General features: G+C 34.6%; 1 protein-coding gene across 1 annotated transcript in view; it reads right to left on the bottom strand.

Moving 5' to 3' along the window:
• Positions 1–4088: 4088 nt before the first annotated feature.
• Positions 4089–15008, bottom strand: part of LOC111712954 (kinesin-1 heavy chain) — a 14884-nt gene continuing 3964 nt past the window's right edge. Inside the window, exons 4-15 of the mRNA XM_023487715.1 lie at positions 14629–14762; positions 14126–14183; positions 13215–13269; positions 12836–12892; positions 12318–12405; positions 11776–11798; positions 10189–10254; positions 9831–9916; positions 7772–7879; positions 6969–7059; positions 5768–5867; positions 4089–5594 (exon numbers count right to left, since the gene is read on the bottom strand). Coding sequence (XP_023343483.1) covers positions 5416–5594; positions 5768–5867; positions 6969–7059; positions 7772–7879; positions 9831–9916; positions 10189–10254; positions 11776–11798; positions 12318–12405; positions 12836–12892; positions 13215–13269; positions 14126–14183; positions 14629–14762 — 1045 coding nt within the window. The 3' untranslated portion in view covers positions 4089–5415. The remainder of the gene's footprint in view (positions 5595–5767; positions 5868–6968; positions 7060–7771; positions 7880–9830; positions 9917–10188; positions 10255–11775; positions 11799–12317; positions 12406–12835; positions 12893–13214; positions 13270–14125; positions 14184–14628; positions 14763–15008) is intronic.

The raw sequence follows: 15008 nt of genomic DNA, 5'->3' as shown, positions 1-15008 counted from the left end.
AATGGGCGCCCCGCCTCAAGTTTTTAGTTGCATGTAAGAATGTTTCCCATCATGAACTTAAGATAAAACCTGTTTTTATGTCTTAGAATTTAGAAATGCGGGAATTATCCAATTTATAAAATTATCCTTGTAAAAGAAAATGTTTCTTTTATGTTCAAACCAAACATGTGTTGCATTGTTCTGAAACGTTACATTCACGAACAAATTCGAAACAATATTTGAACAATACTTTTTAAAATTCCATATTAATGGACAAAAAAGATTATTTAAATGTTCAGTATTTCCATCTCTTTTGATACCAGTATTTCATATCGTGAAAGACTCCGTAAAGACAAGCTGAGGGAACGAGAACCTTTGAAACAAAAACATGATATTACAAATTCTCTTGAAAACTGAAATTCAAAATTCATAATAATTCATTTTTTTCCAATCTATATCGCGCGTTTATAATCTGTCATTGGAGATCTAAGAGCTGTTCTTTATTTGAAGATAGCACTAGTCCTATTATTACACACACTATGATTCATGTGAAAGTAACATTAGAACAAAAAGTTTCTGATACATAATACCCTGTAAAATACATAATCTCTACTTTCTTCCAATAAATGATATCATGCAGTTTGACATCCTGTTGTTGTAAATATCACGGGAAAAAAGCTGCATCATATGTTCTTTTATCAATTATGATTCATTGGAAAAATGATAATCTACGAAATGCAAACGCAAATTTAGCAGAGATAAGATTAGTCGGAATAAATTTTTAAAGCCCTAGCCATGAGGAATATAAAACTGTTTTTTTTTCTCGTCACAATAAAAAATTTTCGTCTTTTGCGACCAGAACACTGCCTGGAGAAAAATATTTTCAAATTTTAATTTAATTTGATGTATTTATATATAAGCTATTGTTGTTATTCAAGTCTTTAAAGATATTTCCGATATAGTTTCATGAAGTAAAAAAGTGCATTTCACTCTCGTAGAGAAATTATACATTTGAAAATAATCAGTATTCAAAATTATAAACATTGATATATAATTCAAACTTTAGCATAACAACACACACCTCTGACCCTTTAGTAAAAGTAAATTAAACCAAAAGTCTGACCGCGTCAACCTTGTTGCACCGGCTAGTCCTATTGAGTGTCTGCTTTATTTATCCAGTGTCCAGGCGATAAAGTAAAAACTGGTACCGGAAAGGTTGACCCGGCTCGGAAATTCAAATGTACTACGGCTGCCCGTGACAAAGCTTTCAAGGGTACCGTTGTGAATCAGGGATCGCTGTGTTTGCACTTGAAATTACAATTTCAGTCCCTGTAGCAAAATATTTTGAAAGTTCTCCCAAGATTTCTACTAAATCATTAAAAGCTAAAAGCGAGCTAGTGGGGCTCAGATTGGAAAAAAAATAACAAGTCAGCACTGGAAACAATGAAGCGCCCTACATTTTCATTCAACGAACAAATATTATTTCATTTATTTGTTTAGATAAAAGATGAATAATATAGATGAATATGAAGATAGATGTTAAAATGTAAATATAGATAGAATGATATATATATATATCTAGCTGTATGAGCTGTATGTATAGCTAGATATACTGACTAAAATCAGATGGATAGATTAGTATGCAGATAGATAGATAAATATCTAGAAACAAAAGTCTGGCTGCGTATTGGCTTTATAAAGTGTAAGAAAGTGCTTAGTAGTGAAAACAATATTGAAAGTTCACCATTTTAATAAAACTCATAGTTTAAATGGATTTATTAAAAGCTTAATATATTTTTTAAATTTTAAATTCCTTGTGTTAGCTTTCTCATAAAAAATTACTCTGTTAACAAAAGTTTAAAAACAAATTGAAAGATTGCTTAAATTTGAATCTTCGAAAAAGAACTGTTTAAAACGTATTCTTGTAAAAATGATACAGTTTTCATTAAATCTTTGTCCGATGCGTATATAATATTTGAATTAGAACGCAATCTTTTCTATCGCTGCCCCTCAATTCTTCTTTTCTCAGAAATATTATTATAAATGTTTAAGAAGTAAAGACTATATAAGCTAACTGGTAGGTAGTTGTAAACTCCGATAGGAGTAAGAATAAGCCAGTAAAAGAAAAGACAAGATTAAAAAAACTATGCATAGCTAAAATGAGCAGTAATTAGGTTGAAAGAAGTTAGAATTAAGAGAAATAGAATTAGATAAAATATGCTTAAATTGCACTTAAATGAGCTAGCTTAAAATGGGCTACATGACAATGGGCGCGCCATGACAATAAGATAGAATAAATTAGGAGTTAGACTTAACCAGAATTGAACTAGGAACGTCCTCACTGATATCTAGGAACAGGCTAGAATATGATAGAATTAGCTAGGAAAGGGATAGAAAGAGCTAGATACTAGCTAGGAACAGGCTAGAATTGGGTAGGAAAGGGATAGAAAGAGCTAGATATTAGCTAGGAACAGGCTAGAATTAGCTAGGAAAGGGATAGAAAGAGCTATATATTAGCTAGGAACAGGCTAGAATTAGCTAGGAAAGGGATTGAAAGAGCTAGATATTAGCTAGGAACAGGATAGAATTAGCTAGGAAAGGGATAGAAAGAGCTAGATATTAGCTAGGAACAGGATATAATTAACTAGGAAAGGGATAGAAAGAGCTAGATATTAGCTAGGAATAGGATAGAATTAGCTAGGAAAGGGATAGAAAGAACTATATATTAGCTAGGAACAGGATAGAATTAGCTAGGAAAGGGATAGAAAGAGCTATATATTAGCTAGGAACAGACTAGAATTAGCTAGGATAGGGATTTAAAGAGCTAGATATTAGCTAGGAACAGGATAGAATTAGCTAGGAAAGGGATAGAAAGAGCTATATATTAGTTAGGAACAGGCTAGAATTAGCTAGGAAAGGGATAGAAAGAGCTCGATATTAGCTAGGAACAGGATAAAATTAGCTAGGAAAGGGATAGAAAGAGCTAGATATTAGCTAGGAACAGTATAGAATGTGATAGAATTTAATGAGGTTAAATATCATTTCATCAGATACACGTGGCCTACAGATAGATTTACAAAAATGTGACAAACATATGACGTGTATTATATTTATTTCATCATTTATCGATTTACTACGTGGTCGGTGTGAGATGACTCATATGGAGAACAATTAAACACATGTGAAAAAACACCCTTATGATTGTGTAGAATATAGATTTTTGGTTCACAAACAAATAAACAAATAAATATTTCATTTTTGAGAAGAAAAAATGTTTAAAGCTTACAAAGCGTGTCATGCTTTCATAATTCATATGAGGAAATTTAAGTGCAAAGGAATTGAGTTTTTGCCACAAACTTAAATGTTCGAATTCCTATATCTTAGCGACCTGATGTTGTACACATTTAATATTTCAAACTTAGATAAGTTAAGCTAACATAATTCATAGTTTGAAATATCAAAGGTCTACGACATTTGGTCCGGACAATATGAGGATTAGAAAATCAGAGTTTGTTGCAAAGACTCAATTCCTTTTCATGGTTTCTACCGTTTGAACTTTTAACATTTTTCTTTAATAAAACTTTATAAAGACCTTATCTAAAAATTCTGGATCAAATATAGAAAAAATTTGCTGATAACATAAAAAATACTAATTACGAAACTATACTTAACTTTATTAGGAAAGTCCACATTGTATATAATCTATCGTGCAGTTAACGACCACAGAATTAAAGATAAGACTGAACAAGGTAGAAATCAAGGGTTAACAAAACTATTTACAAAATAAAACGGTAAAAAATACGCGAACCTTCTCTTTGTCTTCACCCCTCTCTCCTCTTTTTCTCTTTATCCTCTCTCTCTACTTTTTTCCCTTTTCTCCCTCTTCTATTTCTCCTTCCCCTCCCTATCTTTCGTCCCTTCTTCCCTTTACTTTAGCTCCCTCCCTCCCTTTTCTAAATAATTCTCCTTGCTTTACTTCATCCTTCTTTTAATCCCCTCTCCTCACCCACCCTTTTCTCTGACAAATCCATATTTCCGTCCACACTCTTCCATTTTCACCTCTTTCCCACCATCCACCTCCCCCTTGGCCCATCTGTTATTGAAACAAAAATTTTAAACTGATTTAATCCAGAAAATTCCAGAGAGAGAGAGAGAGGTGTACAAAATACTGGGATTGGAGTATTGTATAGGATACTAGGAGAAGGTTGGATTGGAGTAGGGTATAGGATACTAGGGAAGGTTGGATTGGAGTATTGTATAGGATACTAGGAGAAGGTTGAATTGAAGTACGGTATAGGAAACTAGAAGAAGGTTAGATTGGAGTATTTTTTAGGATACTAGGAGAAGGTTGGATTGTAGTACGGTATAGGATACTAGGGAAGGTTGGATTGGAGTCGTGTATATAAGATATTAGCAGGAGGTTGGATTGGAGTAGTATATAGGATACTAGGAGAAGGTTGGATTTGAGTATTGTATAGGATATTAGGAGAAGATTGGATTGGAGTAGTGTATAAAGGATATTAGGAGAAGGTTGGATTGGATTATTTTATAGGATATTAGGAGATGGTTGGAATGGAGTATTGTATAGGGTATTAGGAGAAGGTTAGACTGGAGTATTGTATAGGATATTAGGAGAAGGTTGGATTGGAGTGGTGTATATAGGATATTAGGAGAAGGTTGGATTGGAGTATTGTTTAGGACACTAGGAGAAGGTTGGATTGGAGTATTGTATAGGATATTAGGAGAAGGTTGGATTGGAGTATTGTATAGGATACTAGGAGAAGGTTGGATTGGAGTATTGTATATAGGAAACTAGGAGAAGGCTGGATTCGAGTATTGTATAGGATACTAGGAGAAGGTTGGATTGGAGTATTGTATAGGATACTAGGAGAAGGTTGGATTGGAGTATTGTATAGGATACTAGGAGAAGGTTTAATTAGAGTGGTGTATAGGATACTAGGAGAAGGTTGGATTAAAGTAGTGTCTAGGATACTGGGAGAAGGTTGGATTGAAATAGTACGGTATAGGATACTGGAAGAAGGTTGGATTGGAGTTGGATATAGAATACTAGGAAAAGGTTGGATTGGAGTTAGGTATAGGATACTAGGAGAAGGTTGGATTGGAGTATTTTATAGGATATTGGGAGAAGGCTGGAGAGTCTAGTAGAGTACAGAGACTGAGAGAAGGTTGGATTGGAGTAGTGTAAAGGATACCAGGAGAAGGGTGGATTGGAGTATTGTATAGGATATTAGGAGAAGGCTGGAGTCTGTAGAGTACAGAGACTGAGAGAAGGTTGGATTGGAGTAGTGTAAAGGATACTGAGAGAAGGTTGGATTGGAGTAGTGTATAGGATACTAGGAGAAGGCTGGAGTGTAGTAGAGTACAGAGACTGAGAGAAGGTCGGATTGGAGTAGTGTAAAGGATACTAGGCCAAGATTAAATTGGAGTAGTGTAGGGGTTCCATGAAAAAATCAAACTAATAAAGAGCATAGCAAGTACGATCTCGTAGAGTTTCAATGATCCGATCTGAGAAAGAAGAGCTGAGTTCTTCTCTCCTGCTCCTGGTTCTGCTGGTACTACTTGAACCTTCGTGTTATTTCCTTCAACTCCATGATCTATTATCAGGAGATATTCCTTAATTTAAATTCAAACCAGGAACTTGTTCAGTCAAGCTTGTGAAGCTAATTTTCCATGCATGACTAAACTTTCATGACTTGAAATTCTGGAAAATTTTGAGCATTAAAATCAAATTGATGACGAGCAGGTTTAATCTGGAATAATCTCCTCCCTTGAAGGTTTACTGATGGGACGGGTTCACCTCCGACAGGTTTAGTTTGATCAATCTTATCTTGTTCTCCAATCCCGCGACCAGATTTCAACTGAGCAATCTAAGAATAATCCGGTGTGGATTAATCAATTTAATGGAAGAATATTGTTAAATATCTAGTTTGATGAATATATTCTAATTCAAAATAAGTTGCTCTATTGGGGATTTTATTTTGATATGACAAGTAATGATATTTTGCAGGAAATCCATAAATTTTTTGTCTACTTTTAACGGAGGACGGTTCTCTCTTTAATCCTGCATCCGCTACTGAGATTTCAATTTTTGTCTTGTTTAACGGAGGACGTTTCTCTCTTTAATCCTGCATCCGCTACTGAGATTTCAATTTTTGTCTTGTTTAACGGAGGACGGTTCTCTCTTTAATCCTGCATCCGCTACTGAGATTTCAATTTTTGTCTTGTTTAACGGAGGACGGTTCTCTCTTTAATCCTGCATCCGCTACTGAGATTTCAATTTTTGTCCTGTTTAACGGAGGACGGTTCTCTCTTTAATCCTGCATCCGCTACTGAGATTTCAATTTTTGTCCTGTTTAACGGAGGAATGTTCTCTCTTTAATCCTGCATCCGCTACTGAGATTTCAATTTTTGTCTTGTTTTTCTGTAGTTTTGTGTATTTTATGTAGACTCAACCAATTAATATTCGCTTGGTTAGCCTAATTGTTCGCAAAACAACTAAGAGGAAGAAAATATTTTCTCAAACTAAAGATTTCTTTTCATTTTTTTCTTTTTCTTTCAGCAATAATTAAATAGGGTGTTTAGTAGGGTTTTTCAGCCTAATTTAATCTTATCTTCTTAGAATTATAAAATACAATTGTGGGAAAGAAAAATAGTATAATCCCTTATTTAAAAGTAAACGCGAAATCTTCCGCTTATTTTTATCCAATCTATGTTTGAATAAGTCTTTTGAGAAAGTATTTTTGCAAAGGAATTGAGTCTTTGCACCACAAACTCTGACTTTCTAATCTTTTTCTATTTTAAACTATGAATTATGTTAGATCAGATAATCTAGGTTTGAAATATTAAAGGTTTACATCATCATGTTGGGATAAGAAAAATAAGAAAGAGTTTGTGGCAAAAACCGATTTCTTAGTCTTAAAAATTAAACTATATTATTTTCAAACGTTAACGCCGATGGATGTGCAAACCTCTCTGAGGAGCCTCATTCGTTCAGATTCGAGCCTGGCAGCCTCTTGTCGAACCTCGTTATATTTATTCATCGCCTCTTCTCCTCTTTCCCTGTAAAATATATATTTTATTTCAGAATAATATTTTATTTATGGTGTTATGGGAATTGAGTCTTTATCACAAACTCTGATCTTTAAATCCCTTTATCGCCACAACCCAATGTTAATATTACAAACTTAGAATTCTGTTAGATCAAATATTCAAAGTTTGAAATATCAAGTACACCATCAGAGCTGAAAACTTTAGAATGGGATATCCTTAATTCCGATCGGTTAATCAATCTGGAGATTAATAACAAGAGGAAAACAAGCATAATCTGGAGATTAAGAAAAAGAGTGGATTAAGCATTAATCCAGATATCCACCATTCAAAAGTTCCCAGCTCAGGTTGCAAAGACGTAGGGATGAGAGAATTTTAGTTTGTGGGAAAAACTCAATTCCTTGTAGCTGTTTAATGTTTTGTTGAATTCTTGGGTAATATTTTTTTAAAATTCAAATCTGAAAAGTTCAAAGTTGTTTAGATTTTAGGGGTTTGTAGTTTAATTTAGATAGAACTATAGGTCGTCTGATCATAACTCATGAACCCATTGACAGAAGCTTTGAAAGTTAATTTTTTTAGAAACTCCAGGCAAAGTTGGGTTCCCAAGCGAGTAATCTAATATTATACAACTTTAAGTTTCACTAAAGGTGGAAGAGGGAGAAACTACAAGTATCTAAATAGTTTTAAAAATAATGTATAGAATATTAAGTAATAATTTATCTGCCTGGCAATGACAACATCCCTCTGTGCCTGCTGGAGCATCTCTAGTTCCTCTCCCATACCTCGCATCTTCCTCAGCTCACCGTATAGAACCTGCTGCTGCTCTAGCTCCCTACACAGCAAACATCAACAACACATCAACAACACATCAACAACACATCAACAACACATCAACAACACATCAACAACACATCAACAACACATCAACAACACATCAACAACACATCATCAACAAATCAACAACACATCAACATTACATCAACTGCACATCAACAACATATCAACAACACATCAACAACACATCAACAACACATCAACAACATATTAACAACACATCAACAACAAATCAACATTACATCAACGACAAATCAACAACACATCAACAACACATCAACAACACAACAACACATCAACAACACGTCAACACGTCAACATTACATCAACAACAAATCAACAACACATCAACAATACATCAACAACATATCAACAACACATCAACTACACATCAACAACACATCAACAACACATCAACAACACATCAACAACACATCAACAACACATCAACAACACATCAACAATACATCAAATACATCAACAACACATCAATACATCAACAACACATCAATACATCAACAACACATCAATACATCAACAACACATCAACAAAATATCAACAATACATCAACACATCAACAACACATCAACAAAATATCAACAATACATCAACACATCAACAACGCATCAACAACACATCAACAACACATCAACAACACATCAACAACACATAAACAACATATCAACAACACATCAACAACTCAACAGCAACACATCAACACATCAAAAAAATAAAAAAATATCAACGACACATCAACACATCAACAACATATCAACAACACATCAACAACACATCAACACACATCAACAACACATCAACAATACATCAACAACACACCAACAACACATCAACAACATATCAACAACACATCAACAACACATCAACAACACATCAACAACACATCAACAACACATCAACAACGCATCAACAACATATAAACAACACATCAACAACACATCAACAACACATCAACAACACATCAACAACACATCAACAACACATCAACAACACATCAACAAAATATCAACAACACATCAACAGAACATCAACAACACATCAACAACACATCAACAGAACATCTACATTACAAATTACATTACAATACATCAACAACAAATCAAGGAAAAACATATAAAATAGATAAAAATTACAAAAAACTTTTTCCTTTGCTGCTTAAGAACCTCTTATGGTATGTGGATGAATTATAAAAACAGCTAGTTTGTTATGTTTTCAAGTTCTCCGGACCCTTGATTGTGAAGGCTAAAGCTAATGAACGGGAAAAGTAATTAAAGCGGTAATAAAATCAACCGTACGCTGCAATAAACTAGAGAATCTAAGTCATAGAACTTTTTATGAGTTCAACAAATATTATGGAATTTATCAAGTTCCGTCGACTTTTTGACAACCCTATCTTTAAGTTTCCTGTACACCTGGAGAGGGTTGAGTATCCTGTATACTTGGAGAGGGTTGAGTGTATCCTGTATACCTGGAGAGGGTTGAGTGTATCCCTGGAGAGGGTTGAGTGTATCCTGTATACCTGGAGAGGGTTGAGTATCCTGTATACCTGGAGAGGGTTGAGTGTATCCTGTATACCTGGAGAGGGTTGAGTATCCTGTATACCTGAAGAGGGTTGAGTATTCTGTATACCTGGAGAGGGTTGAGTATCCTTTATACTGGGAGTGGGTTGAGTATCCTGTATACCTGGAGATGGTTGAGTGTATCCTGTATACCTGGAGAGGGTTGATTATCCTGTATACCTGGAGAGGGTTGAGTATCCTTTATACTGGGAGTGGCTTGAGTATCCTGTATACCTGGAGAGGGTTGAGTGTATCCTGTATACCTGGAGAGGGTTGAGTATCCTGTATACCTAGAGAGGGTTGAGTATTCTGTATACCTGGAGAGGGTTGAGTACCCTTTATACTGGGAGTGGGTTGAGTATCCTGTATACCTGGAGAGGGTTGAGTTATCCTCCCTAGTAACCTCTAGATCCTCGACGACCAGGTTCAGCTTGTTCCTTAGTAGATTTATCTCCGCCTAAACATATTAGGGTTGCCCTTGGATACCCTTGGATTCAGTAGATACAGAGGATACAGAGAAGATAGCACGAAGAGGTAGAATTGGAAGGTAAAGAGATACGGAGACACTGAGTTTCAGAGGGTTCTAGGATGCATAGAATACAAATGAGACAGAGGATACAAATAATACATACCGAAGATACAGATCCTATATAGAATACAGAGTATACAAATAATACCTAAGATATAGATGCTATATAGAATACAGAGGATACTAAGACTAAACTAAACCTGGAGAGAATCTACGTCCCCTGATCTCGATTTAAGAATTTCCTTCTCCTCTTCAACAAATTGAACCTGGAAATAGAAAACTAAAACTAGAACTAAACTGGACAACAATCTACAAAAGGATCATTGTAAAGTAGGGAAAAGGAACTAAAATGTTGTAAATAAACACGGATGTAGAAATATGAAATAAATAAATATGAATATGAACCGAAAACAATAAATTGAATGGATTAAAAAGTAACAAAGAACAATTATAATGAATCACTTCCATCTCCTTTCTCCGGCTTTGTGGATTGCAGAACAAATTATGATGACAAAAAAATATCTGCATCCTCCCTTAAACCCTATATCACAAACAATTCATAAAGGTAAATTTAAAAACAGTTTTTATAAGTTAATCTCACAAAATTCATGAACTCAACTTGTGAAAACTGTACAAGCTTATTACATACATAAACTTAAACTAATCCTCGAATCAATTTGGCGCAAAATTAACTGAGCTGCTGACCTAAAAGCAAGGGTTATTAAACTGTACAGCAAATGTTATAAAGGAATTGAGTATTTGCCACAAACTCTGATTATCTAATCCCTATATCTCAGCACCTCAACGTCATATACCTTAAGTATTTTAAACTAAGAATTCTGTTAGATCAAATAATTTAAGTTTAAAATATCAAAGGTCCATGCCATCTGGTTGAAAAAATACAGGAATTAGAAATTCTGAGTTTGTGGCAAAGACTCAATTTCTTTACCCTTGACAAAGATACAAGAGAGAGAGGAAAAAACAGGTTAGAGCTTGAAATAAACAAATATTGGAATTATTCTGGGAACAAGATTTGTGACACCTATCCCGCCCACTTCTCTCTACCCCCCCCCCCTTCCCTTTACTGGTTCGTCAACTCAACGGTTAAGATGGGCGGTCCAAGGAACTCCTCTTCTTGTCTACCAGGGAGGGGTCCAGAATAAGGGAGTATAGAAGAATAGGAGGGGGTATCAAAGTTGTGGTTTTCACCCACCGTAACCACAAACTTCCGGGTTAATTTTCTTCTTTTTTGTTCTGCTCTTGTATCTTTATCCTCCTTCCTTTACTAACTCATTTATACTTTCTCTTCTTCTTTTTATCTTTAATCTTTCGTTTTTTATTCCGCTCTATCCTAATTATCCTGCATTCATAGCTCTTTTATAATTTCCCCTTTTTCCATTCTATCTTTATATCCCATTGCTTTCCTTTCTTTCCTTCTTTTTCTCCCTGTTCACATTCTCTTTTCTTACATTCAACTTTCATGATTCTTTTTTATTTCCCTTCAAACCAAAATTTTCCTTCCCTACATATCATTTCTATTCATATTTTTTTCCTTTTACGTTCTTTGTTTCATTTCTTCTTATTTAAATCTATCCTTCTTTTTAGTCCTACGATACTTAATTACCAACCAAAGTTACACGACATACCCCCCCCCGCCCCCTCTCCAGTACCCTCCCTTTTCTACCGGCCAAACATACACCAACCAAAACCATTGAAAATATTTATCTCCCCCCTACCCCCCCCCCATCCTTAACCATCAATATATCCTCCCTCCCTCCCTGTTTTACCTGTCCATTCAATCGAGCGATTTCTAGAAAATATTGCAATCATCTTGTTATATCATTTTAGAATATTTACATATAAATCGATGATGATTTTTTTATTTGATTTTTAGACTTTTACATTTTAATACAAATGCATTAAAAACCATCTTGGTTTCAATCATTATAATCATGGTTTCAAGGATTATAATCTTGGTTTCAATTATTATAATCATGGTTTCAAGGATTATAATCATGGTTTCAATGATAACAATCTTGGTTTCAATGATTACAACCCCAGTTTCAATGATTACAATCTTGGTTTTTAAGATTATAATCTTGGTTTGAGGATAATCTTGGTTTAAATGCTAGGATTTCAAGGATAATCATGGTTTTAAGGATAATCTTGGTTAATTTCAAGGATAATTTTGGTCTCATTGGTGTCAAGGAAATTCGTTGTTTCAAGGATATTTTTTGTTTCAATGATAATCTAATTATTAAGAACTAGATATTTCTAATTTTAAACCCAAAAAAGAAGATAGTTAGATATTAAGTGGATCGGTATATTCCTATATCTCTCTGTTGGACAATTTCTGTCTCCGTTCTCAGTCGATCCTTGATCCCGGAGATCTCATTCAGCCTTGCTTTCACCTCATCCTGAACAGATAAACTAGATTTTATATCTCAACGTTTAAAGCTTATGATCAATTAAAAGTTAGAATCGAAGATGGGCGTAAAGCACCCTGAGCTCAAAGCTTAAGACAGAGTATCGTAATGAAACCCAGTATCGGAAACCCGGTTTTATGAATGGGGTCAGGGCAGTTTTGTAGATACCAATATTTTTGTTAAGGAAATTATTTCATGAGGTTTTCTTATTTCTTTAATTAAAATCTACGCAAATGTCTAGAACCCAAATAAGAAACTCGTGAGTTTTGTTCAACGATACTCTCTTAAATTCCCGGCTCAGAGGCAGAATTAAAAAATTTGAGCCGCGGCTCAAATATGGTTGGTTCCACTTGAAATGGTATTTAATGTTTCAAGATTTAAGTCGGCGTTCATTGGTCATTTTACTTCTGTATAAATATACCTGGGATATTCGTAGTTCATTCTGCAGATCTTCAATCTGAACTTTGGCTTTTTCATCCTAGAAATATTAACTATTAAGTTTTTCAAAAATAGGATAGTTTAAGATTCTACAATAATTAGAAAGGAATTGAGTCTTTTCCGCAAACTCTGATTTTCTAATTCCAATATTTTTGCAACCCATGGTCGAATATTTTAGATATTTCAAACTATAAGTTCTGTAATAATAGATAATCCAAGTTTGAAATATCAAAGGTTTACACCATCAGATGTAATAGATATAGAGATTAGAAAATTCGAGTTTGTGGCAAAGACTCATTTCCTTTGGTTGAATTTAGTTTTCTAACTTTCTTGGATAGATATTACTCCGAGTATAAAAGTACCTGTCCAGGTTGGGATTGGATTGAGAGGAGAAGTTTGGAGAGATGTTCAGATTCGCTGAACAAATATTCTTACAATATTTCATTATTTTGGGAATTTTGTCGTTTTTTCTTTTTACAAGTTTATTCCGAAGAATATTGTGTGGTCGAAACTGTGTTGTACTATTAATCCCTTCAGAAAAACTAAATGAGGTCACCGGGGTCTAGGGTCAATTTGAATTCGGACCGGACCGACTCATTGTACCAGCCTTAGTGACGCAAATACCGGCCGACCCTATCCTATGCCAACTTAGTTTTAACTTTGCTGGCGCGGCCAGACTTTTTACAGTACCTGGCCTATCATAGTCCTATTCGACCAACCCACTAGTTTAGTTTAGTGTGAGGTTCAACGGGTTGAATATCTGTCATAAGTCACAAAATCTTCATGGATGTTACCCTTACATCGTTCAAATTAAAAGTACTGTGATGTCGATATCGAATTTATGCGTTGATGATTAGTGCTATATCTCATTTAAAGGTTCCGAGCTCTGAGCTAGGAAATCTTGTATTGTGGATTTTGATACAATGCTTAAGCTTGATCATATGTTTATTTGCCGAATAATCTAATCTTTATTCGATATCTCGCATAGTAATTTTCCAGTCAGACGTTTAACCAGGTATAAGGATAAACTGAAATGGTATTGTTGCTCAAATTAAAAGTGGCCACGTGAATATCGAGATCAAAGAATCGGGATTATGAGTATCCGACACAAAAGTTAGAAGTTCTCAGCTGAAAATGGAATATCCTTAATTCCGATCAGTTAATTAATCTGAAGATTAAGAAAAAGAGAAGATTAAGTGCATGCATTGATCTCGATATCCAAAATTCTAAATTTGTTAGCTCTGAATAAATAAAAATTTGTTTGTTTGAATTCCTAGTTTTCTCCTGCAACCTCTTCTCCGTAGCTCCTAACTGCTCTTTAAGAAATTCTCCTGAAAAATTAAAAATATATTTTCAGAAAGCTTTTGTATTTTTTCTATTATCTAACGCTTGAATAGAAGATCTAATCATCTCCATGAAAGAGAAAATACTGAGAAGCTTATTACGAGAAATATATTGAGAAAAGATAGATAATTAAACCAGAAATATATTAGATTAAAGATATTAAACCAGACAGATCTTATAGTCTATATATACTTTGTCTGTCTGTTTGTGTCCAATAAACGTCAAAACGGCTGAACCGATCGGGCCTAAATTTTGTGTTGGATCTCACATGACCCCAGGGAATATTTATGGATGCTCAAAATTACAAAAAAATTTGCCCAAAAGTTTTTGATTTTTGTAAATGTTCGAAAATGCGCGAACAAATATTTGCATCCGCGAACTTAATCCGGAATTGCATAATCACAGAAGTTTGTTCAGAAGGAGGGGTGTCACCTTCGTTAGAGAGAGCATTGACATTGTTGTTTAGTGTTTCAACAGTTCCTTTCACGGTATTTAGGTCATCTTCGGCAGCAGCTTTACGCGATCTTGCGTCAATCAGTTCCTTCTTTATGTACGCAACCTCATCCCTATACTCTCATGTACTTTATATACGCAACCTCATCCCTTTACTCTCATATACGTTTATCCGCAACCTCATTCCTATACTCTCATGTACTTTATATCCGCAACCTCATTCCTATTCTCTCATATACGTCTATCCGCAACCTCATCCCTATACTCTTATGTACATTATATACGCAACCTCATTCCTATACTCTCATGTACTTTATATACGCAACCTCATTCCTATACTCTCATGTACTTTATATACG

This window comes from Eurytemora carolleeae, unplaced genomic scaffold (assembly GCF_000591075.1).
Source record: "Eurytemora carolleeae unplaced genomic scaffold, Eaff_2.0 scaffold1297, whole genome shotgun sequence".
Lineage (NCBI taxonomy): Eukaryota > Metazoa > Arthropoda > Copepoda > Calanoida > Temoridae > Eurytemora > Eurytemora carolleeae.
This window is presented reverse-complemented; position numbering and strand designations above follow the sequence as displayed.